At 41.3% G+C, this 27,919-nt stretch overlaps 1 protein-coding gene across 1 annotated transcript in view; it reads left to right on the forward strand.

Moving 5' to 3' along the window:
• The window catches only part of FRAS1 (Fraser extracellular matrix complex subunit 1), a 446,975-nt gene that overhangs the window by 393,134 nt on the left and 25,922 nt on the right, over positions 1 to 27,919 (forward strand). The window contains exons 55-64 of the mRNA XM_060093094.1: positions 1,740 to 1,986; positions 3,445 to 3,789; positions 5,330 to 5,490; positions 6,055 to 6,202; positions 13,143 to 13,348; positions 16,931 to 17,087; positions 19,023 to 19,223; positions 20,774 to 20,961; positions 22,419 to 22,694; positions 26,355 to 26,587. Coding sequence (XP_059949077.1) covers positions 1,740 to 1,986; positions 3,445 to 3,789; positions 5,330 to 5,490; positions 6,055 to 6,202; positions 13,143 to 13,348; positions 16,931 to 17,087; positions 19,023 to 19,223; positions 20,774 to 20,961; positions 22,419 to 22,694; positions 26,355 to 26,587 — 2,162 coding nt within the window. The remainder of the gene's footprint in view (positions 1 to 1,739; positions 1,987 to 3,444; positions 3,790 to 5,329; positions 5,491 to 6,054; positions 6,203 to 13,142; positions 13,349 to 16,930; positions 17,088 to 19,022; positions 19,224 to 20,773; positions 20,962 to 22,418; positions 22,695 to 26,354; positions 26,588 to 27,919) is intronic.

Here is a 27,919-nt window from a genome sequence, read left to right on the forward strand (position 1 = left end):
AGGACCTACTGTATAAATAGTAAACTCCTTTAGGGCAGGATGCCCTGTATGTGTCAGATTTAAGTATTGCACAATACCTGGTACTTATTAGGTATTTATTAAATGTTTTTTCAAAGTAGTTTCATTATTCTTAGGGCATCATAAATCTCTGTAAAGAGGAGTGGACTCTCTCTTTGAGGCATTTCAGCTGGACTAAGCTAAGGCCTCATGTCAAATGTATTTTTTTTAACTTTTATTGAAATGTAGTTGATTTACAATGCTGTGTTAGTTTCAGGTGTACAGCAAAGTGATATATATATATATATATATATATATATATATATATATATATATATATACACATATATATATTCTTTTTCAGATTGAGTATTGAGTAGAGTTATAAGATATATATATAACAAGATATAGAGTATAGTTCCCTGTGCTATACCGTAGGTCCTTGTTGGTTATCTATTTTATATATAGTAGCATGTATACTTTAATCCCAAACTCCTAATTTATGTAAAGTTTAAATGAGGAATTGGAATAGATCAGATAAGCTAAGGAGTCTTTTAGCAAAATAATAAAAAAGAGCACATACTTGTGGTTTTTAGGGAGAGACAAAAGGCAGTGTGTTCTAGAGCTAAATAGAGACCTATGAGTGTTTCATTTAGTTGGGAGCATTTTAAAATGTGGAGCGTAATAAAACTTAATTTGATTAGTTGATTAGATGTGGAATAGTAATTTTCTGTTGATGAAAATTACATGTTTTTCAGATTTGTGTGGCCCTAGAGGTTTAGGACTAATTTTTACACGTTTTAGCTATCTCAGTTACACAAAGTGCAGTCCAGGTCCATTGCCTGTCCACTCAGTTTTAGACTGATCCATAGCCCTGGTTCCATTTGAAGGTTTTATCCTCATCTTTTTTTGAAGACAAAGTAAAACCAGAATAAATCCATATAAGTTCACAATTATATGAATATAAATTAATTTCTCTATTTTTTACCAGGCTAAATTAATTCACATTATGAATCTAGCACATCTTAATGGCAAAAGATTTAATGGTAAAGTTAAAATTCAATCTGGCTTGTTCACAATGTAACTTTCTCTGAATTCAAACTCCATTATTCAGTACACTGAGATTCTATGTCAATTTTGACTATACAAGTAATATGGTGATGATAATAAATAATACCTTGTATTTGTTCCACGCTTTAAAATATACTGAGTGCCTTCATTATACGTTGTCTCATCTAGTCCCGCCAGTAAGTATGTGAAATAGGTATATTATTATTATTTAGCCGATGAGGAATCTGATGTTTGTAAAGTTTCATAGCCTAGCCTAGCTTGGAAGTAACAGAACCAGGACTTGAGGCCAGAACTGCACACTCCAGGTTCAAAGATCTTTCCAGTTAAACTTGCCACAAATAGAAGGGGAACTGAGTAATCAAATGACTCTTGCTATCCCAAGTGAGTTAATAAAACAGAACACGAAGAGTTATCTATATGTTTTTCTACTGTCACCACGTGGTGGGAGACATCTTTGCCCTCCATGTCCCTATACGGTAAATCAGCCCCAGAGTACGGAGGAAGAATGGGAAGAGGTGATACAGCAGGAAGTAAGGGCTAGAAGAACCAGCTATTTCATTCAGTGCTTTGCCCACTGGACTTGGGTCCTCTCTTCCCGTGATGCTCTTGGGGAGTGTGGGGCAGGGAAATCTGAGGCACAGCTTAACTCCTTGTTGTTTCCTTTACGACAGGTGCAATTTGATGAGCGAGAGGACACCAAGTCCTGCACCGTCATCATCAACGATGACGACGTGTTTGAGAACATCGAGAGTTTCACTGTGGAGCTCAGCATGCCAGCATATGCCCTACTGGGGGAGTTCACCCAGGCGAAGGTCATTATCAATGACACTGAGGACGAGCCCACATTAGAGTTTGATAAGAAGACCTACCGGGTCAACGAGAGCGCTGGCTTTCTATTTGCACCTATTGAAAGAAAAGGTCTGTTGGTGCCAAAGGTGACAAGGAGCTATAATAATAGCTAACATTTATTGAGTCTCTTTTATGTGCCACGTGCTCAGGTTCCATATTAACCCATACGTGGAAGTACTTCATGTGTATTAACTCATTTAAATCTCCAGAAATCCTAATAACTCTCCTACCTACAGTGAGTACTATCAGAAGGCTTCTCATTTCAGTTCAAGTTGTTAGTGCTCCCATTTATTCTTTTTTTTTTTTTTTTTGTGGTACACGGGCCTCTCACTGTTGTGGCCTCTCCCGTTGTGGAGCACAGGCTCTGGACACGCAGGCTCAGCGGCCATGGCCCACGGGCCCAGCCGCTCCATGGCATGTGGGATCTTCCCTGACCGGGGCACAAACCCGTGTCCCCTGCATTGGCGGGCGGACTCCCAACCACTGCGCCACCAGGGAAGCCCCCATTTATTCTTAAATGGGACCAAAAGACTAGTTATATTTGGCTTTGCAAATGACTCATGAACCTGGGATTGTTAATCAATCACCCAATCCATAAACATTTAGTAGCCTCGGTCAAGGAGGGTAGTTACAATTTGTAAGAACTGGCTTCCTCTCTTAGTTCTTGGAAGACAGAAAATGTGTTTAAAGATTTTCCTACGTGAGTGTCCCACGTAGAGCTCAGATGAGAAATAAACTGTGTGTGAGAAATAAAGGGCAATTCTGCGGTGGGGGGGGAAATCAAAACAAAGATTGTATGGATTTATGATTGTGCAATATTGAGACTTTAAAACACATGGAAATTAAATCCCCATTCAAAGCCACAACATGACTGTAAGTGATGACGTCGGGTATTTTGTTGCATCTGCTGACTGCATGTTAGTGTGACAGACACTGCAGAGAGCACCAACCCTTGGCAATGCCCCTCGGATTACAGGCAAGCCCTGTTGATTGCTCTGGGCCAGCCAGCCAAGCCCAAACAGGCTGTCACCCAGGGAAGTGGCAACACTAATAAGTAAAGTCATTTGTTCAGGGAGGTGGGGTTTATTTTGTTTTGTCTTCTTCTTTTTAAACAAGCTTATTTCTCCCTGGGAATTAAAGTGCAGAAGTTTATTCAGAAAGGCAATGAACTGTGCTCATAGCACTACCTTCAGGACACAATTACTTTGCTGCTTAAAGTACCAAATATGTCTCTTATCTCTCCACCTGCTGTGGTCTTAGGTGGTGGGCAATGAGTCTCGTGAATTAACAGAGCCCAAAATTCACAGAATAGGAAATCCATTTCAGGTTGTTTGGTGAAGTATCTGGGGTATATTAGATCCTCAAGTGGTTTATACCACAGGCTTAAGAAACTGCAAAGCAGGAAGGTTTCTTGGAACAGAATATAGAATATGTCAGAGAGAATCAAGCCTGTCAAATTGCCAGAGATTTCAAAATCTGAGAAGTGCTCATTCAAATGCTTTGGTTTTCTTGCCATTTGTATTTCAGGGGATTCAAGCAGCATTGTATCTGCAATTTGCTACACGGTCCCTAAGTCAGCTATGGGAAGTAGCCTGTATGCTCTAGAATCGGGCTCTGATTTTAAATCTAGAGGGAGGTCTGCTGAGAGTCGTGTGACATTCGGGCGTGGTGTCACCATGTCCACCTGCGACGTCATGCTCATTGATGACAGCGAGTATGAAGAGGAAGAAGAGTTTGAGATTGCCCTGGCAGATGCTTCCGATAACGCCCGCATTGGAAGTGTGGCGTCGGCCAAGGTGCTCATTACTGGTCCCAATGATGCCTCTACTGTGTCCCTGGGCAACACGGCTTTTACTGTCAGCGAGGATGCAGGTAATGGAGAGCATCTCTGGGGTTCCCTCCTCCATCCCCTGATCCCTTCCTTGAACAATTTCCTCTTAGTTTTGAGAATGCCCTTAGGACATGAGAATGCCATTCCTCAGTGACACCGTTGTCAGTCTGAGGAAGGTAATACTAGGCATCAAGACCAAGAATGGAAGGTAGTGAAGAATAAGGAGTTCCATCCACTTGTCTTGCTCTGGTTACTGATGGCAGGGAGGGATCTGGCTTAGAGTTCACTGGTTGACCTCTGTGGTCCAGAGGGAGGGCGTGGTGCTAAGCATTTTCTCTTGTGAAGGAGGGGAATGCAACCTGTTGAGGATGGAGGTAAATTATTTAGTGTACTGCTAGCTGTCAAAACAAATAAATGCGAAGTTTCAGTGTCTTAACAAATGGAACTTTCTCATTCATATAACAGCCCAAAGCAGTCAGTGGGCAGATTTCTTCCACCCAGGCCTCTTCCCTCTTTGGGCTCCACAAGGATCTCAAAGTCTTCTGCATGCTGCTGGCAGATATCCTGCAAAAGAGGCAGCAGATATGCTGAGTATCTGCTGATCTGAGCCCCCTGATCAAGACCTTGCATCTCTTTGAAAGTGAAATTCTGAGGGATAGTAAAAACTAATATTTTGGAGCACTTACTGAATGCCAGCCACCATGCCATGTGCATTCCATTCATTCTCATTTATATAGAAGAGCAAATGGAGTCCCAGAGAGATTAAATAAATCATCAAAGACCAGCTAATATGGCAGAGCTGGATTAGAACCCAGACCTTTCTATTATACCATGTTTCCTTTCCCATACACCAAATGCCCAGCCATGACTGCTTGTCACCTCTCAGCTTATTGGCTGGAAAAATATGACTGATGGGCTTGTCATGTAGCTTTTCTCTGACCTTGATTGTGAAAACAGCTAGAAATTTACTCATGTATCATTAGGACCCTACAAAGTCTGTTATCACAGCGACCAGAAGATGAGCTTCTTCCTAAGATAAGCAGTAAGTACATATGGTTTAAGTAATGATGTGTGCACCACTCAGATAAAATAGGGAAATCACCCAGTTAGGAACATTTAATTAGGAACATTCAGCTCCAGGCTCCATAGAGTCCCCTAGCTGGTTTTTCCTTAACTGGCTATTTTCTAGCTCATCCCTGAGGCCCTAGTCTCTGAGTTTCTTCTCCCTAAATAGACTTGAGATGTTTTTCAGTGGACCCACCTCTCCTCGGTCCATTGTTCTTCTCCTGTGAACAGTCTCCTCCGTGAAGCCACAAAACCACTTTCCCCTAAGGGCTGTCTCTCCAGCACCACCTCCCTGAGGCCCTCCTTCAGGTCTGCTCTTGATCTCAATGTCAGTACAAAGAGGGATGGTGATGCCTCTCAGCCTCCCTCAGAGGGAGCACAGGAACATCACTGAAGGTGGACTAGGCAAGCTAGCAGGCTGAAGCTGCTGCTGCTGTAAGGGAGGACATCGTTCTGAAAACCGCACCCATCTTCTGGTTCAGGGTTGACCACTGAAATGTATGACTCTCAATTCAGGCACGGTGAAGGTCCCAGTTATCCGCCACGGGACTGACCTTTCCACCCTCACGTCTGTCTGGTGTGCAACACGGCCCTCAGACCCAGCTTCCGCCACTCCAGGAGTTGACTACGTTCCCAGCTCTAGGAAGGTGGACTTTGGGCCAGGTGTCACTGAGCAGGTACGCATACAGAGGTCAAAGGCCAGATGGGTCTGATCATGTTGTCTTTAGTCTGTTCTCCAAACTCTCTGGAGGATTATAAAATATCGAAATATTATGATCTTCCCGTTCTTCAAAAACACGAAGAACAAACTTAGAGAGATCTTCGACAAACTCTCCAAGTGACATTTTCAGCATCTAATATCCAGCACCATGGACTTAGGATAGAAACTGCACTAGATTGATGCAAATACCTAGAAACAAAACACCTACGGTATGTGATACAGAGATGATCATTTTATGGATTTAAAAAACTTAAGACCACTGAAGAAAGGCAAATTGTCACCTTTGCCCTAATCTACCAAAGGCAAATGAGTGTTGGTTGGTGAGCATTCTCTAAGATTTGCTTTGATTTTCCCTCTCTTTTTTAATTAGAAAAAATTTTTAATTTTTTAAAAATTAAAGGTATAATTGACATATAACATTATATTAGATTCAGATATACAACATAATGATTCAATATTTGTATATATAGTGAAATGAACACCACAGTAAGTCTAGTTAACATCCTGATTTTTCTTCTAGTATTGCACCTTGACCATCTTGGATGACACTCAATATCCTGTGATTGAAGGGCTGGAGACATTTGTGGTTTTCCTCAGCTCAGCGCAAGGGGCCGAACTGACCAAACCCTTCCAGGCCGTCATTGCAATTAATGACACATTCCAGGACGGTAAGAGATTGGGGATGCCAGCTGGTGGTTCAGGCCAGATTTCTATTTTTTCCTTAACATCCATGTATATGACATTGGAACTCAGTCACATTTTCATTCAAGAAATGTGTGTGTGTGCGTGTGTACATGAGTACACACGCACACACACACTTTTACATAGAAATATGGGACAGAAACAATCATTCATGTTTCTGGCATCTGCTAGGCACAAAAAGATGTACGGGCATACTTTGGAGATATTCCAGGTTCAGTTCCAGGCCACCACATTAAAGTGAACATCGCAATAAAGCAAGTCAGATGAATTTGTTAGTTTCCCAGTGTATATAAAAGTTTACATTATACTGTAGTCTATTAAGTGTGCAATGGCATTATGTCTAAAAAACAATGTACATACCTTATTTAAAACATTTTGTTGCTAAAAAATGCTAATCATCATCTGAGCCTTCAGCAAATCATAATCTTTTTGCAGTAGTAACATCAAAGATCGCTGATCACAATCACCATAACAGATATAATAATAATGAAAAAGTTTGATATATTGGGAGAATTACCAACCTGTAACACACAGACACAAAGTGAGCAAATGTGGTTGGAAAAATGGCCCTGATAGACTTGTTCAAGGCAGGGTTGCCACAAATCTTCAATTTGTAAAAAACGTAGTATCTGCAAAGTACAGTAAAGTGAAGTGCAACCCGGTATGCCTGGTTGAGTTGTGTCTTCAAGAAGCTCAAGGTCTAGTTGGGGGATCAGATCCTTAGAAAAAAAATAATATATTATGATAAATGACTTAATAGTGTGATAAATGACTTAATAGTGTGATAAATCCAGTAGTGTAGGGGCAGAGGGGACTGAACGGTAACTATGCGTGCAAGAATCATAGAAGATTTCACAAAGGAGGTGATAGTTAAACAGAGTCTTCAGGTGTGGTAGGAGTTAGTTTATCTAATGGATAATAAAATAAAGCTTTGTTAAATGGAGAGCTATAGTATACATAAGGTATACATAATGTATAAAATTTTGAAAGACACATATTTGGAGAACAGTGAGATGCTTACTTTTGCTTTGAGCCTGGCAGGAGGTGAATGGAAGAAAATGAAATGGAAAGACAGGTTGGAGACAAGTTCTAAGAGGTCTTATGTTCCAACGTCAGGAATTTGTAGGTAAAGGGGAGCAGCAGATGCTTCTGAGCAGAGGAGTGGTGTGATTTTTGTTTGAGGAAACTAATACTGGCCGTCTTATGGGTGATGTGCAGGAATGAATAGACACAGGCACCTGGACAAAAATATGAGTCCCCACTGAAGAGCTGACCTAAGTAACAAGATGATGAACAGGAAAGGATTTCCCCAGTTCTTCTGGGGAAGAACTGATGAAATCTGGAATTGTCAGATTCTAGAGTTGGGTGGAGAAGATCAAGTTAAACTTTCACCTCAAGCAGGAGGACCCTCGTCAGCATCCCCAGTGATGAATATAGAATCCATGATTAAACGCTTCAGTGACTACAGAGTCACCAAAGAAGGAACTGGCAGCCCAGCAGGATGATCTTTAATGTTTTGTTTTTAGATAACCTATTCATTTATGTAGTAAAAAGAGCAAACAGCGGAAAAAGGTATACTATGAGAATTGTCTTCCTTCTACCCTGGCTCCAAACCCTCCAGCTCCCCTCCCTGAAGACAACTATTTTAACCCGTTTTTTGTTATATATTTGCATATATCCAAAGTAATATGTTATTTTAGACTTAGGTTTCTTGAGGTCTAACTTATATAAGTTAAAATTCACCCACCACCACAATCAAGATGTTGAACAGTTCCAGCATCCTACAAAATTCTCTCGTGTCCCTTTGTAGTCAACCTCTCCGCATCCCAAGCTCTGGCAGCTATTGAGCTGTTTTCTGTCCTGGAAGTTTTGCCATTTCCAGAATGTCATAGAAATGGAATCACGTAGTAGGTAGCACCTTGAATCTCACTTCTTTCACTTAGAACACTGCATTTGAGAGTCTTCCATGTTATTGCAAATATGAGTGGTTCATTCCCTTTATTGCTGAGTAGTTTCTGGTGTGAATATAGGTTTTCATTTCTCTGGAGTCAATACTTAGGAGTGGGGTTGCTGGGTCATATGGGTAAGTGTTCGTTTAACATTATTAGAAAGAGCCAGCCTGTTTTCCAAAATGGTTGTAACTACTTTGCATTACCACCAGCGTTGTATGAGAATTCCAGTTGCTCCACATCAGGTTTTTGTGGGGCTTTTTAGTTATTCCAGTAGCTGTGTAGTGAACGACTAATGACATTGCTCTCTTTTCAGGTGCTTACTTGCCATCCATATATCTTTTTTGGCAGAGTATTGTTCAAATATTTTCCCTATTTTTTAAGTTGGGTTTTCTCCTCTATTACTGCATTGCTGTAGATTCTGGACAAAGATTTGTTTTTTTGCAAATATTTTATCCCAATCTGTTGCTTGTTTTTTGTTCTCTTAACAATGTCTTTTGAAGAGCAAGCGTTTTTTACTTTTAAGTGTTCCCATTTATCGATATTTCTATTACAGATTGTGCTTTCAGTGTTGTATGTAAGAAATCTTTGCCTAAGCCAAGGTTACAAAGATTTTCTCCTGTGTTCACGTCTGGAAGTTTCGTAGTTCTAAGTTTTATATTTAGGTTTATGATTCACAAAATGGTAACTTTTTAACCATGAACGAGATAATAACAATTATACTGTTTTATGTTGCATGTTACCTCAGAGTTTACAGAGTCATCTATTAAACATTATCTCATTTTCTCATAATCCCATCACTTTACTCTTATTTCTATTTTGTGGATAAGGAGACTGAGAATCAGGGAAGTAAACATACACCCAAAGTCTAGTAAATGGAGGAACCAGTGTGCATTCTAGGACTTTTGGCTCCAAGTTGATACTCTTTGCACTAGGTTCTATTTGGTGCAGTTGGAGAGTATGTGGGACTTTTTTTTCCTTAAAGAAGTTAAAAAAGAAGAAAAAAGGAAATTCATTTATTCTTTTTATTCTTGAAAAGGCTTCTTATTCTTTTACATGAAAGGATAGTTAATTCCCCTCTGATGAAGTGGAAAGTGAATGGAAAGTCAGGAATCCTGAAATATAATCCCCGCCCACCACTTCCTTGCTCGCTGGCCTTCCTTGCTCAGTGGTTAAGGTTACTGAGCCTCATTTTGTTCATCTATAAATAATGATATACCTATAAGATTGTTGTAAGGATTAAATTAGTTAAAATATGTGAAAATACCTACCATAGTACCTGGCACATAGTAGATTTTATTACATGTTAATTTCTTTTCTTCCTGATGCACCTGTAATTTGTCCCACTTGCCAGCGGGACTCCAGTAACACACACAAACTTCATTGCACTCTGATCAACGTAGAAGACTCCATTTAGATTATCCTTGCATTCTATGGATGGGCATTAGGGTTGCAAACTTAGAAAATGAATATGTTAAATAAAATATCACCTTTCAGGAAGACTACAACAATATATACTCATTCAAGATATTTATCACAGAGAAAGAAATCTGCAAATCTATTTCAGTAACCCTTTGCAGTGTTCACCAATTATTTCTGTTGGTTATCCTTCCCAGTAACTGCTGGCTTTCGTTGAGTCCCTTCAATGTGCACATTCTAGGGTAGAAAGATCTCTAATTACTTTACCTCTAATCCTCTCCAACTTGTGAGACTGAGGTGAAATAACTTAAGATCACAGAGAGAGGAGGTGAGGGAGTGAGAGTTAAAGCCCAGGTCTATTCTATGCGAGTCCAGCCCTCTGGTTTTATACTCTACCATGCTGACTTTTCATTCTGCAGTTTTAGCTGGCCACTGCCACTCTATGTAACAATGCTTAATGTCACTCGAGATCCTTATAGAGTCAGCTTCCAGCCTTTCAAAGTGATCTTAGCTCCTTTTATCTTTCTCCACCGGGCTGATTTCAGGCCCTTAAATCATCTAAGTAGCTCATCTCAGAACATTTTCTGTTTTCACCTTTCTCTTCGGCTCTGATACCTGGAATTAGACTTTGGTGTTGCCCTGAAGACTGCTGAGCAAGGCAAGAAAGGCCTTGTAGCCGCTGCTGCACCGCACCCCTGTGTATGTATGTAGCTGTGTCCCACCTACTCATTAACTCAAAGAACCAGAGCCAGGATTTTTCCTAAATCTCAGACTTAACCATCACCCATAAAGAGGCCACTGCATTCCAGGCAGTTGGTGTTTGCACTCACTTTGTCAGTTACTAAGAAGATTGGCGGGGAACAGCATTGGCTGACATTTTCCATGCCTAAGACTGGTGCTCAGCACTGGGGTTACAGAGCAGTAGAGAGCAGAGTCCTGAAATCTATTTAAAGACACAAGACTTACACAAATAAGAAGATAACTACAGGGCTTCCCCGGTGGCGCAGTGGTTGGGAGTCCGCCTGCCGATGCAGGGGACACGGGTTCGTGCCCCGGTCCGGGAGGATCCCACATGCCACAGAGCGGCTGGGCCCGTGAGCCATGGCCGCTGGGCCTGCGTGTCCGGAGCCTGTGCTCCACAACCGGAGAGGCCACAACAGTGAGAGGCCCGTGTACCGCAAAAAAAAAAAAAAAAAAAAAAGATAACTACAAATTGATTCTCTCAAAGAGGTGTTGACAATAGTGCATGATGCCCACTGCGAGCCCGTAAGCCTTCACAGAGTGGTTTCCATTTCCCATTCATACACCCCATCCATGTGGAAAGCAAAGGGGTTCTGCAGTCAGGCAGAAATGACACCCCACAGCCGGCGCCCCTACTTCCTGTAGAGACTGCAGTGCCTTGCAGGGTTGTCAAGAGGATGAGAAATGATGTGTATGGAAGCCCTTAACACAGTGCCTGACCCGGGCTGGGCCCTTTGTATGCCATAACCCCCGCAGATAAATGTCTCCAAACCCACCCATTGCCTGTCCATTGGCTCTGCTTCAGTCTCCCACTGAACTGGGGGCTCCTTAAAAGCAGGGATTTTTGCCAGAAGGCAATCATGAGGAGTGTTCACCCAGTGCTTTCTTTTCTTTTCTTTTCTTTTCCTTTTTTTTTTTTTTTAAAGCAGATAAGCGTAGGAGTAAAGGTTAATACATGTTAAATAGAGGGAAAGGAGTCTTTTACATCTCAAGAGGAATCTGGGGTTGATTAATACATGACAAAACCCAAACATTACCACTTAGCTTTTAACTGACCTCCAACTTGATGCCTGTCAGACCAGCAAGAAAATCAATCCAAAGCATTAGATAAAATCTGCCATGAGCAGAAAAGCTTTCTTGCTTGTGTTGCTTTTTACCTAGCAACAAGCTTCCTTCTTGTCCTCATGCAAGGTCATGTCATTCCCACCCACCTCTTAATAGCACAGATGGTTGTCCTGGATGGAAAGAGCCCCAAATGAATAATGTGCAGGACCTGATGCCAAAGTCACTCATCTTTTTAGAGGTATCTTCTGGGTTTTTCTTTAGTGATAAATGGTAACTGTTAGGCTTAGCTCAGATAATGGATCTGTTTTATATTTGCTAATGCCAACAGTTCTGAGCAGTGGACAGGCTGGAGGCAGAGAGCTTTCTACCTATTGACTTGCAGAGAGCTTGGTGCTCACCCCTTCTGTTCCTTCCTTTCAGGTTGGGCAGGGCACATCCAGGATGTAGCCGGGAAATAGGTGGCTATAGCTTTAAGGTCAGCTTCCTGCAGCCTCAAAGACTAATTTGACATATGACTGGATGGACTCCCTCTGTGTGTTGTCCATTAAGAAAATAATAACCAGCACTCAACAAAATGTTGGTCTCGAAAGGGGACATGTCGTAATGCAGACATTACTTAAGGCCTTGTAGAAAGTAAGGAAGAAACACTGATCCATTATATTGAGAAGCCTGAAGATAGGGGCAATACAAACCATAATAAAATAATTGCTACCCAAATTTGAGTGCCTGCTGTTTGCCAGATTCTGTATTGAGCACCATGCATACCTAATCTCATTAAATTCAATCCTCCCAATAATTTTACAAGTTAGCTATTAACATTTCCAATTTATGTATTTAAAAAAACCCAAGGCTCAGAAAATCTCAGTAACTTGCCCTGTGTCATTCCGCTAATAAGTAGCAGGGCTGGGATGGAAATTCAGACCCGCTTATTCCAGAGCCCTTGTTTTTAACCACCATTTGGCTACGGTCCTTTCCTAAAGTCAGATGAGGCCATGTGAGTTGTTAAAGAAGAGGTAACCCCACAGCAGTACTCACAGACTGGGGCCCACTGGCCAAATTCAGTTTATGGATGTGTTTTGTTTGGCTCCAATAATTTGGGCCTGTATGGAATTTCTTTTTACTATTTTAATTGCTTGCTATTTTAAAATTTAGGAGCTATGACATAAAAATGCAGATCTCTGATTTTGTTTGAAAATAGGAAGACCTGCCAACAAAAGAATGAAGCTGAGGGGCAACCCCCTTTAAACATGACCTGCTCCTTCCTCTTTACCCATGTCCCTTCTCTTCCCTATTGTCTTCCTGGCCCAGGACCAATGTGAGTGGCCATTTCTCATCAGGCTTGCACTGCTGTTTTCCTTTTGGTAGCCTTAGAAGGAACATGAACTTTTCTGGGTCTTCAGGTCTCTATCAGAATTTTCCACATGGCCCATTTCTTTATTTGCATCGCCTGTCTGTATTTGAGATGGTGACTATTGTAAGAAAGAAGCTGAGCAAAAACTGGTGCAAACTTGATTTGTTCTATTTTGCTGGAACTATACTCACAGTGGAAGCAGTCCCCTTGTCCTGAGAGTAGCAGCCAGGCCTTGAAATCTGCTGACTGCTTGTAGTTTATCAGCCTCTGGTGGCCCTTAGTGGAGCCGTCCTGCCAACTGGCTGCCAGTCCTGCCAAGTGGCAGCCAGCTCCTTCAGCATCCCACTAACGATGCCTCTGTCTTTCCTTCTGCTCACCCAGTGCCCAGCATGCAGTTTGCCAAGGATTTGCTCCTAGTGAAGGAGAAGGAGGGTGTCCTACACGTACCCATCATTCGGAGTGGGGACCTGAGCTACGAGTCTTCAGTGAGGTGCTATACTCAGGGCCATACAGCTCAGGTCATGGAGGACTTTGAGGACAGAAGAAACACAGACTCTTCACGGATTACATTTCTCAAAGGGGAGAAAGTAAGTGGATTCCTGGTGGCTGAAGAATGGGATTCCCTCCTTCCCTGATGCTTTTATTTGTCCATAGTGAAGTAATTTAGACAAATTCTGAACATCCTTGGAAGTTTCTGATTAACCGTTCATTCTTCTAATAATATCATCTCTTCTATGTGGTTGTCTTCTTTGTCTCCCACTTATGACCAAATACCTATGTCATTGGCTGAGCTGGGATATTTAGATGATGTAGAACATTTTTGGAATTTAGCAGAATCAAATGACTGGGGACTCCTCTTAATTTGAACCTACATGGAAGGTGAACACACTCCACTAACGTTATCTAGAGAAGGAGGAGACAGTTCTCTAATACCTGGGCCCCTGTTCCAGGGCAACACACATTCTGGCATAGGACCAATAGTACAGGACTGAACACCTGTTCAGTTGAGCACATTCAAGACAGTGGAGTATTCTCTTGGCAATATAATGAAAAATGATACTTATGGACACAAGAACTCCTGAGAAACTCCAGTCACTAAGTGTGGCTGCATCAGACTCAAAGCTTGCAATCTCAGTGTATATCCAAAGCATATATTGAATGAGAATCATATTTCTCCATTTTTGGATCTCAGTTTCAGATGATTGAGTCAGTTGTACCCCTTGTTTCAAGGCATGCAGTCCCCATTGGTCAGTTCAAGGCCCTTCTCTTTGTTTTGTTGATTTATTCATTTCATTTTACCCCTACTCTGCAGCCACATTCCCTTCCCCACCTCAGAGGTAATCAATCGATTGTACTTAATGTGTATCTCTCTTATTTTGTATTTGTTCTTTAAAAATGTCTGGTTCTTTATGTATATAATTTTTATTTCTAAAACTGCTACTGTGTTATATCTTTTTCAAATGGTTTCTGCGTTTACTCAGCAATATGTTTTAGTATCTGTGCATGTCATTTATGTGTCTATCTAATCTGTTCCTTCAAACTGTTGCCTAGCATTTCATGATGTGCATTTACTACCTTTTACCCATTCACTCTCAGCAATAGACAGTGAAGACCCTCAGTTTTAGTGCCCAGTCACCTCCTATCATGCTGCCACCACTAACAGTCCTGCAGTGCAAATCCTCTTATATGTCCACTTACACACCCGAATGGAGATTTCTTTGGATAAAAACTCAGCAGCAAAATTTCTGGACCACAGGGCATGAAAGTACTTAATTTGAAAAAATAATATCAGAATACTTTCCAAAGTGCCACTAGCAGTACATGAGTGTTGCTAAAACCCTACATACTCTTCAACACTTTTTCAATTACTCATCTTTTAATGTTTACTAATCTGGTATGTATAAAGTTATATCTCATTTTAATTTGCATTTCTCTAATTAATACTATTTTATATGCTTGTTAGTTCATTGAGTTCCTCTTATGAAAATCTATTATTTTTATCCTTTGTTCCTTATTTTATTGTATTGCTGTCATTTTCTTACTGATTTGGGGTGCTTTCTTGTATATTCTAAATATTGATCTTAGTATTAATAATCCTAAATAGTAACATTAATCCTTGCCGGTTTTAGATGTTTTAGATATTGTAAACATAGTGTCTTTCTCTGTCACTCATCTATTACCTTTGCCCTTGGTGTTCTTAGTTGAACAGAAATCTTTGTTTTGATATAAGCAAACGTGTGAAATTTTTGCCTTATGATTAGTTCTTTTGAAGTTTAGCATAAAAAGACTTTACACATCCCAGGTCACCCGAGATTCTCCCTCCATGCTTTACCACCAAAAAATAAAAATAAAAACTTGATAGCATCCTTATTTGAGACTCTCAAGTCTTTCACACCTTCATGACTCATAAAAGCCCTATCTTAGTTATGTATTTTATGGGAATTTTACTGGTGGCAGGTTGAAATACGTGTTTAAAACACATATAGGGCCTCCCTGGTGGCGCAGTGGTTGAGAGTCCGCCTGCCAATGCAGGGGACACAGGTTTGTGCCCCGGTCCGGGAAGATCCCACATGCCGCGGAGCGGCTGGGCCCGTGAGCCATGGCCGCTGAGCCTGCACGTCCAGAGCCTGTGCTCCACAACAGGAGAGGCCACAACAGTGAGAGGCCCACGTACCGCAAAAAAAAAAAAAAACACATATAAATACTATAAATACAGTCTTCAGCTTTGAGTCTGCATGTCTGTATTTGTTTTAAGTTCAGAAGAGGATTCTCTGCCTATCCAAGAGGCAGTTTGTAATTAAATAAAATTATAAAGAAAATACAGCTTAATAGTCTAGATGTTACCCACATGGCAATCTCTCATTCGTAAGCACATTTTGGAATCTTCATCTTCTTTGTCATGCTAAGCAATATGTCTTTGGAACTTGTCATTCACTAGAATGTCTTATTTTTTAAGATATACCAAAGAGTCGATACTAGATTCATGCTTTCCATAAAGAAATTCTTATTGTAAGAAAGATGTGGTAGGGATAAAAAAGGGAACATTCTTCAGGGACTTAAAACCAGGTCAGCAAGCCACAGGTAAATGTTCACAGAGATGTTCTCCCTCCATTTAGTATGAATTAGGAAGTATGACAGTGAAACCTCTATATCCACATATCCTTTGCAATATGGTAGTATAATGAATTTAAAATGGTCCAACTAAAAATAGTCACACTTCATATCACATGACTCTACAATCGAGGCTGCTCTGTTATCTAAAACGTCATGACCTGGGTTTCCCTTGTGGCGCAGTGGTTGAGAGTCCGCCTGCTGATGCAGGGGACGCGGGTTCGTGCCCCGGTCCGGGAAGATCCCACATGCTGCGGAGCGGCTAGGCCCGTGAGCCATGGCCGCTGAGCCTGCGCGTCCAGAGCCTGTGCTCCACGGCGGGAGAGGCCACAATGGTGAGAGGCCTGTGTACCGCAAAAAAATTAAAATTAAAATTAAAAATAAAATAAAATAAAAAGTTGTGACCTTATTTTACATTTTGCCAAGAAGACAAGTCCTCAGTAGAGAATATTCAGTTTGGGAAGCGCTTGATTTCTTTTCATCCAACAGGGATTTAGATTGTGTTCTCAGACATTCAGTTCTCAGTTTTCAGATGAGCCACCATTCGGCAACACATTTGAGAGTTCTGTAGCTTTTAAAGGTGTCTTTAGCCTAACAGGAAGGCTTTCTGAGTTCCTTATAAGATTCTTCAATTTTCACAAAGGAAAAGGAATATCATTCAACTCTCCAGGAAGTCTAATCCATATGTTAAACCCTCACCATCAGAAATCTACCTATCATAACATGTACAAAGGTACACATGAGCCCAGGAAAAATGTGGGAAAGCACACAAATGTTCTACAGATGCTTTTTAGTGATTCATTTTATTGTTTTTCATAACTCATGACCAATATTTCAAAATTGTTTGGAATGTTTAATACAAGTCTCCACATATAGGTGGGTCCACTCAGGCATGAACTGTTAAACATTGTATTTTATAAATGAAACGGTTGGGATATTTTTGAATCTGTGTTGACTTTTTGATGCTACAAAGAAGAAAAATCATTTTCTAGGGAAAGCCAAGCAAATTATTGATATCTCACTGCAAATTTTAATCTTTCTTGTGCCCTTGGCTCTAGATGAAGAACTGTACTGTCTATATCCATGATGACTCCATGTTTGAGCCTGAGGAACAGTTCAGGGTCTACCTTGGCCATCCTCTTGGGAACCACTGGAGTGGAGCCAGAGTTGGAAAGAATAACATGGCCACCATCACCATATCCAATGATGAAGATGGTAATGGAAGAAATTGCCTTTAGTTACTCTTAGGTTGATGGGACATGAACTGATGTTTTACCGATAACATAATTATAGGTGTTTTGAACAATGAAAGCACTATAAAAGTGTCTACTGATAACAGTCTTAGAGTATTTATATAAAATATTGGCAGCAAATGATCACCGTCTACAGAGCTCCAGTGTTTTAAATCGCATTGTTCTCTACCACATCACCAAGAGATAGGGAACAAGTATGGTTAAACGCTAGGACAGAGATGCTAAGACAGACAGAGAATAAAAATGTTTAAGTCACTGCAATTCACGAGCAGGATTGGAAATACAATCAGAATCAGTTGAATCCAATGAACTGATTTAAAACGCTGCCACCTTTCTGGAAAAGTCTAATTTCTCAGTTTTCTTCTCTCTAATTGACTTGGTCTACTAACCTAAAAAAACTTAAATTCTTTAGTCAGGTGTCAGCAAAGAGTGACCCAGGCACCAAAGAAAACAAAATCTGTTTCAAATAAGGACATAATTGTTTTATTAAAATAGGTATTTTAATAAATGGACAATAAAACTACAAATAGTAACAGCTGTTTTTATTGAATATTGACTGTATACTAAGAACCATTCTAAGCATATAATACTATTTCATTTCATTTCATTCTGACAGTAGCCCCTTGAGGTAGGAGTTATTATCCCTATATTATAGGTAAAGAAATTGAACCTCAGCAAAGTTATATAATTTACGTTCTTAGTTACACAGCTGTAAGCAACAAAAGTGCATGTAGAACTTTATTTTATCAGATTCTAGAATCTATGCAAGAGTCAGTGAGACTCTTAGGGTTTCTAATATTAAAATAGGGACTAACTTGGACATTGGGAGAAAAGCAAAAAAGCCAGCCTTGAAGTTGAATTAGCCCTTTACCCAAGGAGACTCAGGTTCAAATCCTGAACCTCTCCTGTTCACACAGAAAACCCAATGACTGAAGCTCAGAGAAGTAACAAGTTCACACTATGTTACAGTGACACACCTCAATTTCAAAGAGCGTACACAGATGTATATCTCCTACAATTAGGAAGAACTGATTTTCTGAGAGAGAAAGAGGGAAGTGAACAGAGACATCAGAAATTTCTGTAAGAGTCTATATTTTAAATGGTATAAGATTTGTAATTGCTCCCAATTTTTCCATCTTCTTATCCCACTCTCTCCAGCATTACCATGTTGCCCTTCCTCATGAGAATATAATACAAAAGAAGGCACAGTTTGAATTAAAAAATAAAATCAACAATTAATCATTTCATAGCAATGAGGATAGTACCTCAAATCAGATTGTGTTAGGAAATCTTGTGTCCCTGAATTATTGTTGTAGCCGGTCACTATAACTACTCATCCTTAACTAAATAACCTGTGAGAAGTTAGGAAAAGCTAAGCACTGGGGAACTGAGAGCACTGGGAGGGAGGATCCAAAAGATCAGAGATGAGAGAGAGATTTGGTACATTTGAGCAGTATATAAATGATATTCATATCTCATAGATGAAAAGGAGTTGGTTCATAGAATCAGTCAATAGATATTTATCAAGGGCTTAACTGTGTCTCTGTCCCTTGATAAATTGTGCAGATTTAAAAACATGCTGTGAGCTATAATGCCTAGATGGAAACTTGGACATCATGCATTTCAAACTGCTTAAAAATATTTCTTCCACTATATTGTTTTTAATAAGAAATATGTGAGAAACAACTCCTGCAGAATCACAGATAAATTCCTTTTTCCAAAGTATTGCTTAGGGGTAAATACTGATTGATTTTTATTGACTGCGAGCTATTTTGCCTTTGTATTGTTAACTAATGTGAAAAATTCCCTCTTGTCATTAGAAGGTGTTTTCATGGGAGGTGGAATTCTTTGTCACTTTTCCAACTTGCTCTTGTTTTCCTAACCTTGTTTCCTTAAGCTCCCACCATTGAGTTTGAAGAAGCTGCATACCAAGTCCGGGAACCCTCAGGGCCAGATGCCACGGCCATTCTGAACATCAAGGTGATCCGCAGAGGGGATCAGAACAGGACGTCCAAGATTCGCTGTAGCACGCGAGACGGGTCAGCCCAGTCTGGTGTGGATTATTACCCAAAGAGCCGAATCTTAAAGTTCAGTCCTGGTAATTGAATGCCAATCCCAATCTGTAGGTTTTACTTAAGAGAGAGGCAAATATCTTATATTTGAAGAAAGGAACGAGCAGAAAAATGAAAGAGAAATAGTATTTCCAACAGCATGAAGTACTTATTAAGCACACATTTGAGATTGTGGGAGTCTTTAAATTTTCTAATTAGTAAAAATGGCATGGTAAGGAAAGAAAAATGGCCAAAGAAATGCTTTACTTCAGAACATCCTAGGCATTTTGGCTCATTCAAAAGGATTTTTTTGTTGCTGCTGTTGTTAGCCTATGATTTGGTTGAGCAATGGGGGCACTTGATTTTTTAAAAATATACATTATTTTTTGTATATTTTTGAATGTTGGTCATTCAGCAAACATTGGTACAAATCACTGTGCTGGGCCCCTCGGGGATTACTAAACCCAGAAGGCACAATCTCCATGCTCAAGTGGTTTGACATCTACTAGGAGATGCTATGAAGATGAGTCAGGGAAGAAGGATGGGATTCAGGTCACAACCAGCTGTTTAACTGTCTGATATATTTATTTAATGGAAGGAATGAGACAGAGGAGGATTTGAATTGTATGCTTGGCTTTTTCCCAGAACTTTCTGGAGCAGTATAAGGTGAAAAGGCTGTTATAGAGCCTGGCACCATGTGTGATGTAGCCAGAAGTGGGCAAAAGTGATAGAAGGCCTTTTCAGAGATGTCTTAGCAAGTGGAGGGAGAAAATGACTCCCTTGGCAATGGAGGGGGGCGGTCTCTGTATGTCCCTGTCACCCACTGGAGCTTCAGAGGGCTTTTGGCTCCATCCCATATGCGTCTGGTTCGTGTTTACAGGGAAGGTAGGTGCCCTTCCTCCACATCCTCACAAGGACCTCTCTTCCAAGTGTCTTAGCTTTTTCCTTTTCTGCATAAGCATCTGGGGGAAAGGCAGGTCTTAGAAGTAACCTAGCCCAGATGTCTATAGGAGAGGAAGAGGGCACTTTGACTACTGCCTGAGATATCTGCACCTTCAGAGAATCACTTTACAGAAAAGGAAGGGAGTTTCTGAACTCTAACCCTCCCCATTCCAGGCTGCCAAACCTTCACATTATTGTCTTTGCAGAAATGTCCTGGTAGGTAGCCCTTGAGCTATTGGTCCCCAGGAGACAGCTTTGAAGGATGGTGTGCAAGCACTCAACCACACAGGGGCTCATGCTTAAATGTAAAGGGGAAAGAAAAGTTAGGCAAAAAACCTCATAGCCAGGGTGGAGTGTATTTTGGATCACAGATTTTTATAACCACCAGCTAGTGTCAGGCAGGGGCCATTAATCCTCATATGGTGTTGCATAGTAAGTCTGCAGTACTGAGCCTCCACCACAGGTGGAATTTGGCCAAGAAAACAGATTTCTCACTTGAGATGGGGCTAACGTGATAAGCAGCCACTACATTGATAGGATACCTCTGAAAGGAAAGGGCATATTTCAACCTAAAGCCTCAGCAGTGCCAACCTGCACTGTCTTAAGTAGGTCACTAATGAGGACTTTTGCCCTCTTTGTTCTGTCCTTGGCGAAGGTGTGGATCATATCTTCTTTAAAGTTGAGATCCTGTCCAATGAAGACCGGGAGTGGCATGAATCGTTCTCCCTAGTCCTTGGCCCGGATGACCCAGTGGAAGCTGTTCTTGGTGATATGACCACTGCCACAGTGACGATTCTAGACCAGGAGGTGTCAGGGAGCCTCATCCTGCCAGCGCCGCCCATTGTGAGTCTCTCAACCCAAAGGATCCTTGCTTATGTCCTAGTAATTAGATAAGAACTGGAGAGAAGCAGGACTTCCAATGCTGCACGTCTTCATTTTTCTAACACAGTGATTTTCTTTTCTTTTTTTTTTTTTTTGTTTAACATCTTTATTGGAGTATAATTGCTTTACAATGGTGTGTTAGTTTCTGCTTTGTAACAAAGTGAATCAGTTATACATATACATATGTTCCCATATCTCCTCCCTCTTGCGTCTCCCTCCCTCCCACCCTCCCTATCCCACCCCTCCAGGCAGTCACAAAGCACGGAGCTGATCTCCCTGTGCTATGCAGCTGCTTCCCACTAGCTATCTACCTTACATTTGGTAGTGTATATATGTCCATGCCACTCTCTCACTTCATCCCAGCTTACCCTTCCCCCTTCCCGTAACACAGTGATTTTCAACCAAGAGTGAGGGCTCTTGTCCTTCCCCCCAAATCCCTCACTCCCATCACCTCTGGGGAACACTTGGCAATGTCTGGTGACATCTGTGGTTGTCATGACTGTCACACTAGGTGCTATTAACATCTAGTGGGTGGAAGTCAGGGAAGCTGCTAAGCATCCTACAATACACAGGACAACGCCAACAGCAAGGAATTATCTGGCTCAAATGTCAGTAGTGCCAAGGGTGAGAAACCTTGTTTTGACATAAGAGTGAGACCAAACCATACTGAGACCTTAGTCTGATAAAGACAGAAGGTGCAATACAATTGATCTTCTCTTTTCTTTGGTGGGACCTAGAAGAGTAAAGAAGGAATATTACCCCATATCTATTATCCTACATACTCACCACATGCATAGAATTAAGTATCTGCAGAAATGTACCACCATGTTTCCCAGTTTGGGGATGAACAGAATGAATGCACCGACTTCACAGTTAGGAGGAAAATGTGTAGAGGTTGCCAAGAATTTAACCCATGATAATGAGCTAGTCTTAATAAGTCTTATAACCTCCCTCGACTAGTCTCATAGAGTAAAAGGATCATTTCAGCACGTGTCCCTTCTTTGACCATGGAAGAAATACACTACCTTAATTTACTCCTGTTATGCCAAATGTGCTACTGCATACCATGAATAATTCAATGCAACTTTAAACTAGTAACTGCCGTTTATGATATAGTTTTGGTTACTGTGTATGGGGGGAGGGGAGAGTATTTTTCACATGAGTGATAGGGCTCTGAATTAGGAATGAGACCAATAAGATAATAAAGCTTTTAGCTCACGGGGGAGGAAGATGTTCTCCACCATTAAAGATCTGCAGTATCTTTTAGGGACGCCTGGCCAAGCATTGTTAAAACTTCTGCTATATTTTAAAGAATCCCTAGGAGTTAAGTGATCTCCTGAATCTCTGGGGAAGGGAGCCTTGTTTCTCTGACCTTTCCAATACCCACCCCGGGCTGAAGCTTTGTTGCTCCTTTGCAGGTTGTCACACTTGCTGACTATGACCATGTGGAAGAGGTTACCAAGGAGGGAGTCAAGAAATCCCCCTCCCCGGGCTACCCGCTGGTCTGTGTCACCCCCTGCGACCCCCATTTCCCCAAGTATGCCATCATGAAGGAGCGCTGCAATGAGGCTGGCATCAACCAGACGTCCGTGCAGTTCAGCTGGGAAGTGGCCACCCCCACTGATGGCAATGGGGCCCGGTCTCCCTTTGAGACCATCACTGACAACACGCCATTCACCAGTGTCAACCACATGGTAGGTCTGTTTGCGGAGGGAGAGACCTGGCGTTTCTCTCTGTTACTCCAACTCTATCAAATTTCTTAAGGTCCCTGCGTGGCATTTGGTATAAAATAAACAAATAAGCAGGTACACAGAGTACACACACAATCTTTTTATTCTTACATATAAGGAAAGATAATATGGTGTAGTAGAAAGAGAACTAGGCTGATACTCAGACAACCTGTTTCCAAACCTTGATTCTGTCTGTTCTTAACTACATGATGTTACGAGTTCACTTAACCTGCTGAGTCTCAGTTTCCTATCTACAAAATACCAAGTCCACTTAATCCACTTGACAAGGTCATTGACACATCAGATATATAAAAGTGATCTATATTGGAGAGGGTGTGGAGAAAAGGGAACGCTCTTGCACTGTTGGTGGGAATGTAAATTGATACAGCCACTATGGAGAACAGTATGGAGATTCCTTAAAAAACTAAAAATAGAATTACCATATGATCCAGCAATCCCACTACTGGGCATATACCCAGAGAAAACTATAATTCAAAAAGACACATGCACCGCAATGTTCATTGCAGCACTATTTACAATAGCCAGGTCACGGAATTAACCTAAATGCCCATCGACAGACGAATGGATAAAGAAGATGTACGTATATATATATGTACATGTACATATATACAATGGAATATTACTCAGCCATAAAAAGGAACAAACTTGGTTCATTTGTTGAGACATGGATGGATCTAGAAACTGTCATACAGAGTGAAGTAAGTCAGAAAGAGAAAAACAAATATCGTATATTAATGCATATATGTGGAACCTAGAAAAATGGTACAGATGAACCAGTTTGCAGGGCAGGAATTGAGACACAAATGTAGAGAACTAACATATGGACACCAGGGGGGGAAGTGGTGGGGGGTGGGGGTGGGGGTGTGATGAATTGGGCGATTGGGATTGACATATATACACTGATGTGTATAAAATTTATGACTAATAAGAACCTGCTGTATAAAAAAATAAAATTAAAAAATATTTTTAAAAATTAAAAATAAAAGTGATCTATAAATGAAGTAAGTCAAAGATCCCAGGTAGGTACAATTAAGGATTACTGTTCTTTTCATATCTCTTAAACCATTCAGTAAGGAGTAGGGTATAAACTCCTTAAGGACATGGACCGAGGGTTCTCCCACACTTGTATATCCATCCCAAAATAGCCGCCACATTGATGGCACATAGTAGGGACCAGTTATTAAACAAAATGAAAGGATGCTTGCTAAGTGATCAGCATTTTTCAAAGCCCTGTGAGAGGACATGAAAAGAGGTTCCAAATGCAGTTGCTGTCCTCAGCGAGTTAGGAGGCCAGACCCACACGCCTGCCACCATCAGAGAGCAGTGAACAGTGGTGGTTCTCCCGACCTCAGGAACCAGTCCATTACTCTGACTCTGCTCGTCACGCCAATGAAGTTCTTCAGAGGAAGAGCTGTAAGCAGTGGAGAGTCAGGCTCCACAGAGTATCTGGCACATCATAAGCGTTCAGTAATTTTTGGGTGAAATGAGTGCCATTAATAAGTTTGGAAATCAGAAATTTCCTTCCGACTGAATTTCTCTAGATTTTTCCCTACAAACCCACAGTTTGTTCTCACTTTAAGAAGTGCCTCATGTGGATGGGGCCCTAGTGGAGGAGAGCTGTTAGATGTACCTGGGAGGCCTCGGATAAAGCAGGTCCTTCATGTCCATTGTCTTTGGCACTGCTTAATCAGAAAGGCCAGAATATTCATTCTTTTACAATATAACCTAGTTTGAACTTAAATTATCTTCTTTATTATTATTAAAAGTATAAATGGCAAGACAGCCTATTGTTTCATAAGTATCTAATTCTTTGTTCAACAAAACCATGAAGGGGTTTCGTCTGATTTGAGCCAAATATACATTTGTAACAGGTACCAAGTTTATGATTTTACTTCATGTTTCAGTTTTCCTTCTTGCAATGAATTGGTGACTAATACTTCTACCCCTGTTTCCTTTGCTCTATCTTCATTTCTTCAATTATTTATTTAATACCATTCTACTGTATGCATTTTTGTAAGGTGCCTCAAATCCCTTCCGAACGAAGTCCATGTATAAATAAATAAATAAAGGGTTGGCAGCTAATTAAAACATTTTAATGGAAAAATCTTCCATTTTTAATTTTTAATGGATTTCAGTGAAAATTGTTTCCATGAGTAGAATTTATAAGTTTGTATGATTGCTTTGTGGGAGGTCTATGGCACACACAACTACTAATTCGGTTTTCTTGTTATGTATTTCCCTATGTCCTTGCACTCATAACCTATAGAGTTTTGGTGACCTCTGTTGCCTCTGCATAAATTGGGTTAAGCACTCTTATGGATTCTGTATGTCTGGGAGCATGAGAGAATCTGTAGAAAGACTTTCAAAGGCCAGTAGGTGCACAATATTATGTAACAACCTACATGGGAAAAGAATTTGAAAAAGAATAGATAAATGTATATGTATAACTGAATCACTTTGCTGTACACCTGAAACTAACACAACATCGTTAATCAACTACACTCCAATATAAAATAAAAAGTTAAAAAAATAATAAAGTTACTATTTTTTAAAAAAGGCCAGTAGGTATCAGAGGCCAAGTTCTCAACTACAAGTCTGCATGTTATTGTAACCCTTGCAACATGTGTAGTAATTAAGTGGGAGGTGAGGGAGGGAATAGAATTAGGGAGGAAAGAAAACTAAGAACCCCTAGAAAAGAAGTATCTTTCCTCTGTATCCTGATACCGTGCCCTCAGCGAAAGTGACTTGGAGGCAACCAGTCTTGCTGGAAGTGCTGAAAACCAGTTAAGTGGTTCTTATGCTGAACCTAATATATAAAGAGAACAACTGTCACAGGGAACTAGTCATGTCTGGGCTATTGCTCCACACCTGTCGACTTGCTGGTTACCTAACTTACCACCTTAGGCTCTATGTGCTCACTGCTCTGTGCCTGGTGCCTGGCTCCTGGTAGAAGGTCAATACTTATGTGGTAAATGAATGGATGGATGGATAGATCAATGGATAGGTAGATGGATAAATGGACAGATGGAGGGATGGATGGGGGATGGTGTGGACTAAGAATGCTGCCTGCCCTGTCAGTAAACAAAGGATGTTGCAGCCATCAGCCACTATAGCCGATGGTGCACCCTGAGGAGACTCGGGATGAGAAAACACAGGATACTGGCCCCAGACAGCTGAGGTGCACATCAAAGGAATGATTTCAGTGAGCCTAAACCCGTGCATCTTCCCATACATAGGAAAGTGCTCAGTTCCTTAACTTGAGGTATCTGGTTTTCTTTACTTAAGAGTAATCTTTGGATGTTTGGACTACTGGTCTTTTGTTGCAAAAACTCTCTATATCCTGGCTCCCCCCACCCGCCTTGCCCCTTAGGAGCAGGTCTCTCAGAATTACCTGAGATGCTGTGTCTCGGGCCTAAGTCCTCAGTTTTGCCCACCGAATAAAACATAACTCTCAACTTTTAGGCTGTGCATTTTTTTTCAGTCGACAATAGTCTTCACAGATTACCTTGTACCAAGAATTGGGGTGGCATATCACCCAGAAGGTATGTGTGGGGAGCTGTTGAAGTAGTGTACACGTCTGAGGTGCTTTATTCTTCCTGGTAGGTCCTGGACAGCATTTACTTCAGCCGGAGGTTCCATGTACGTTGTGTGGCCAAGGCTGTGGACAAGGTGGGCCACGTGGGGACCCCCTTAAGGAGCAACATTGTTACCATCGGAACAGGCAGTGCGATCTGCCACACCCCGGTGGTTGCTGGGACAGCCCGAGGCTTCCAGGCTCAGTCCTTCATCGCGAACTTGAAATACCTGGACGTCAAACACAAGGAACATCCCAACAGGTCAGGCAGGTGGTGCCTTCCGCGAGGAGATGGCAGAGAGAGTCTCCAGCTATGCTTTCTGTGTTTTCTGGGTGGGACAGATCAATGAGTGATGCTTCTGCAAAATAAGCATAGTGGTGGGGCTTCCCTGGCGGCGCAGTGGTTGAGAGTCCGCCTGCCGATGCAGGGGACACGGGTTCGTGCCCCGGTCCGGGAAAATCCCACATGCCGTGGAGCGGCTGGGCCCGTGAGCCATGGCCGCTGAGCCTGCGCGTCCGGAGCCTGTGCTCCTCAACGGGAGAGGCCACAACAGTGAAAGGCCCGCTTACCGCAAAAAAAAAAAAAAAAAAAAAAAAAAATGAATAGTGGTGATGAGTGCTTCAGAAAACGTTTATATTCTTTGAAGGCCCCCTAGGATCTGGCCCCTTGTTATCTTCCTAGCCTCATTTCCCTCACCTTGTCATTTTCACCTGCCAGGCCACTCACAGGGAATCACGTGTAACTCCCCAGGGCTTCAGACTCTCTTAGGTGGCATGCCTCCGCCGTGTGTCTACTCCTGGCTCCAACTCTCCCCCACTCCCTTCCACTCAGCGTCGTTAAATCCGATTGTCCCACTCTATCTAACCCATGGCATCTCTTCTAGGAACTTTTCCATCATTTCCCCCAATTTAATTTGGAAGCTCTTCCTTCCAGCTTTTCTGGTACCCATGTCTGCTTCTCTCAGAGCATTATTTTTCATTCTCTCCTTGTCGCCCCAGGAGATGATGATGGCAGGGAACATGACTGTTTATTTTGCATCCCCTCTGCCTAGAACAGTGCTTCTTGGCAACCAAGAGGCACTCACTAAGTATCCAGTGAGCAAATGAGTAATAACACTGTGTAAATTGTAAGTCAATGGACAGATGTGCTTTTATTTTTTCCCTGTGCCACTATGATTTTGTTGGAAAATGGATGCTTTCATTTTTGCATGCAAAAAAAAAGAATTTGTGTAGGTTATACATATTCATTAAACCTCATAGTATTTATGCGTGTGCCTTTATGAGCAACTGAGTTCAGAGAAAGAGGTTCATTTGCATGAAAAAAAGATTTGAACATGGAGCCAAGAATATGCAAATCCTTTTTTTCTAACAGAATGAAATTTATTTTTGTTAAAAAGCAATAACAGAAGTGCCCAGGGTTACTACTGACCCCTTCCTAGCAAAAGACCCATCCTGTTCATGTTCTGAGGTTCTGATTCCTCTTTAAAACGTGAGTCTTTTTTCTGGGAGGCAAGCTGTAAAAACTCAAAACGCACCCTCAATAAACATGCTGAAAATTTAAACCCGTGCAGTGAGAAAAATGGCAGCCCCTAAG

Source organism: Mesoplodon densirostris, chromosome 1 (genome assembly GCF_025265405.1).
Source record: "Mesoplodon densirostris isolate mMesDen1 chromosome 1, mMesDen1 primary haplotype, whole genome shotgun sequence".
NCBI lineage: Eukaryota > Metazoa > Chordata > Mammalia > Artiodactyla > Ziphiidae > Mesoplodon > Mesoplodon densirostris.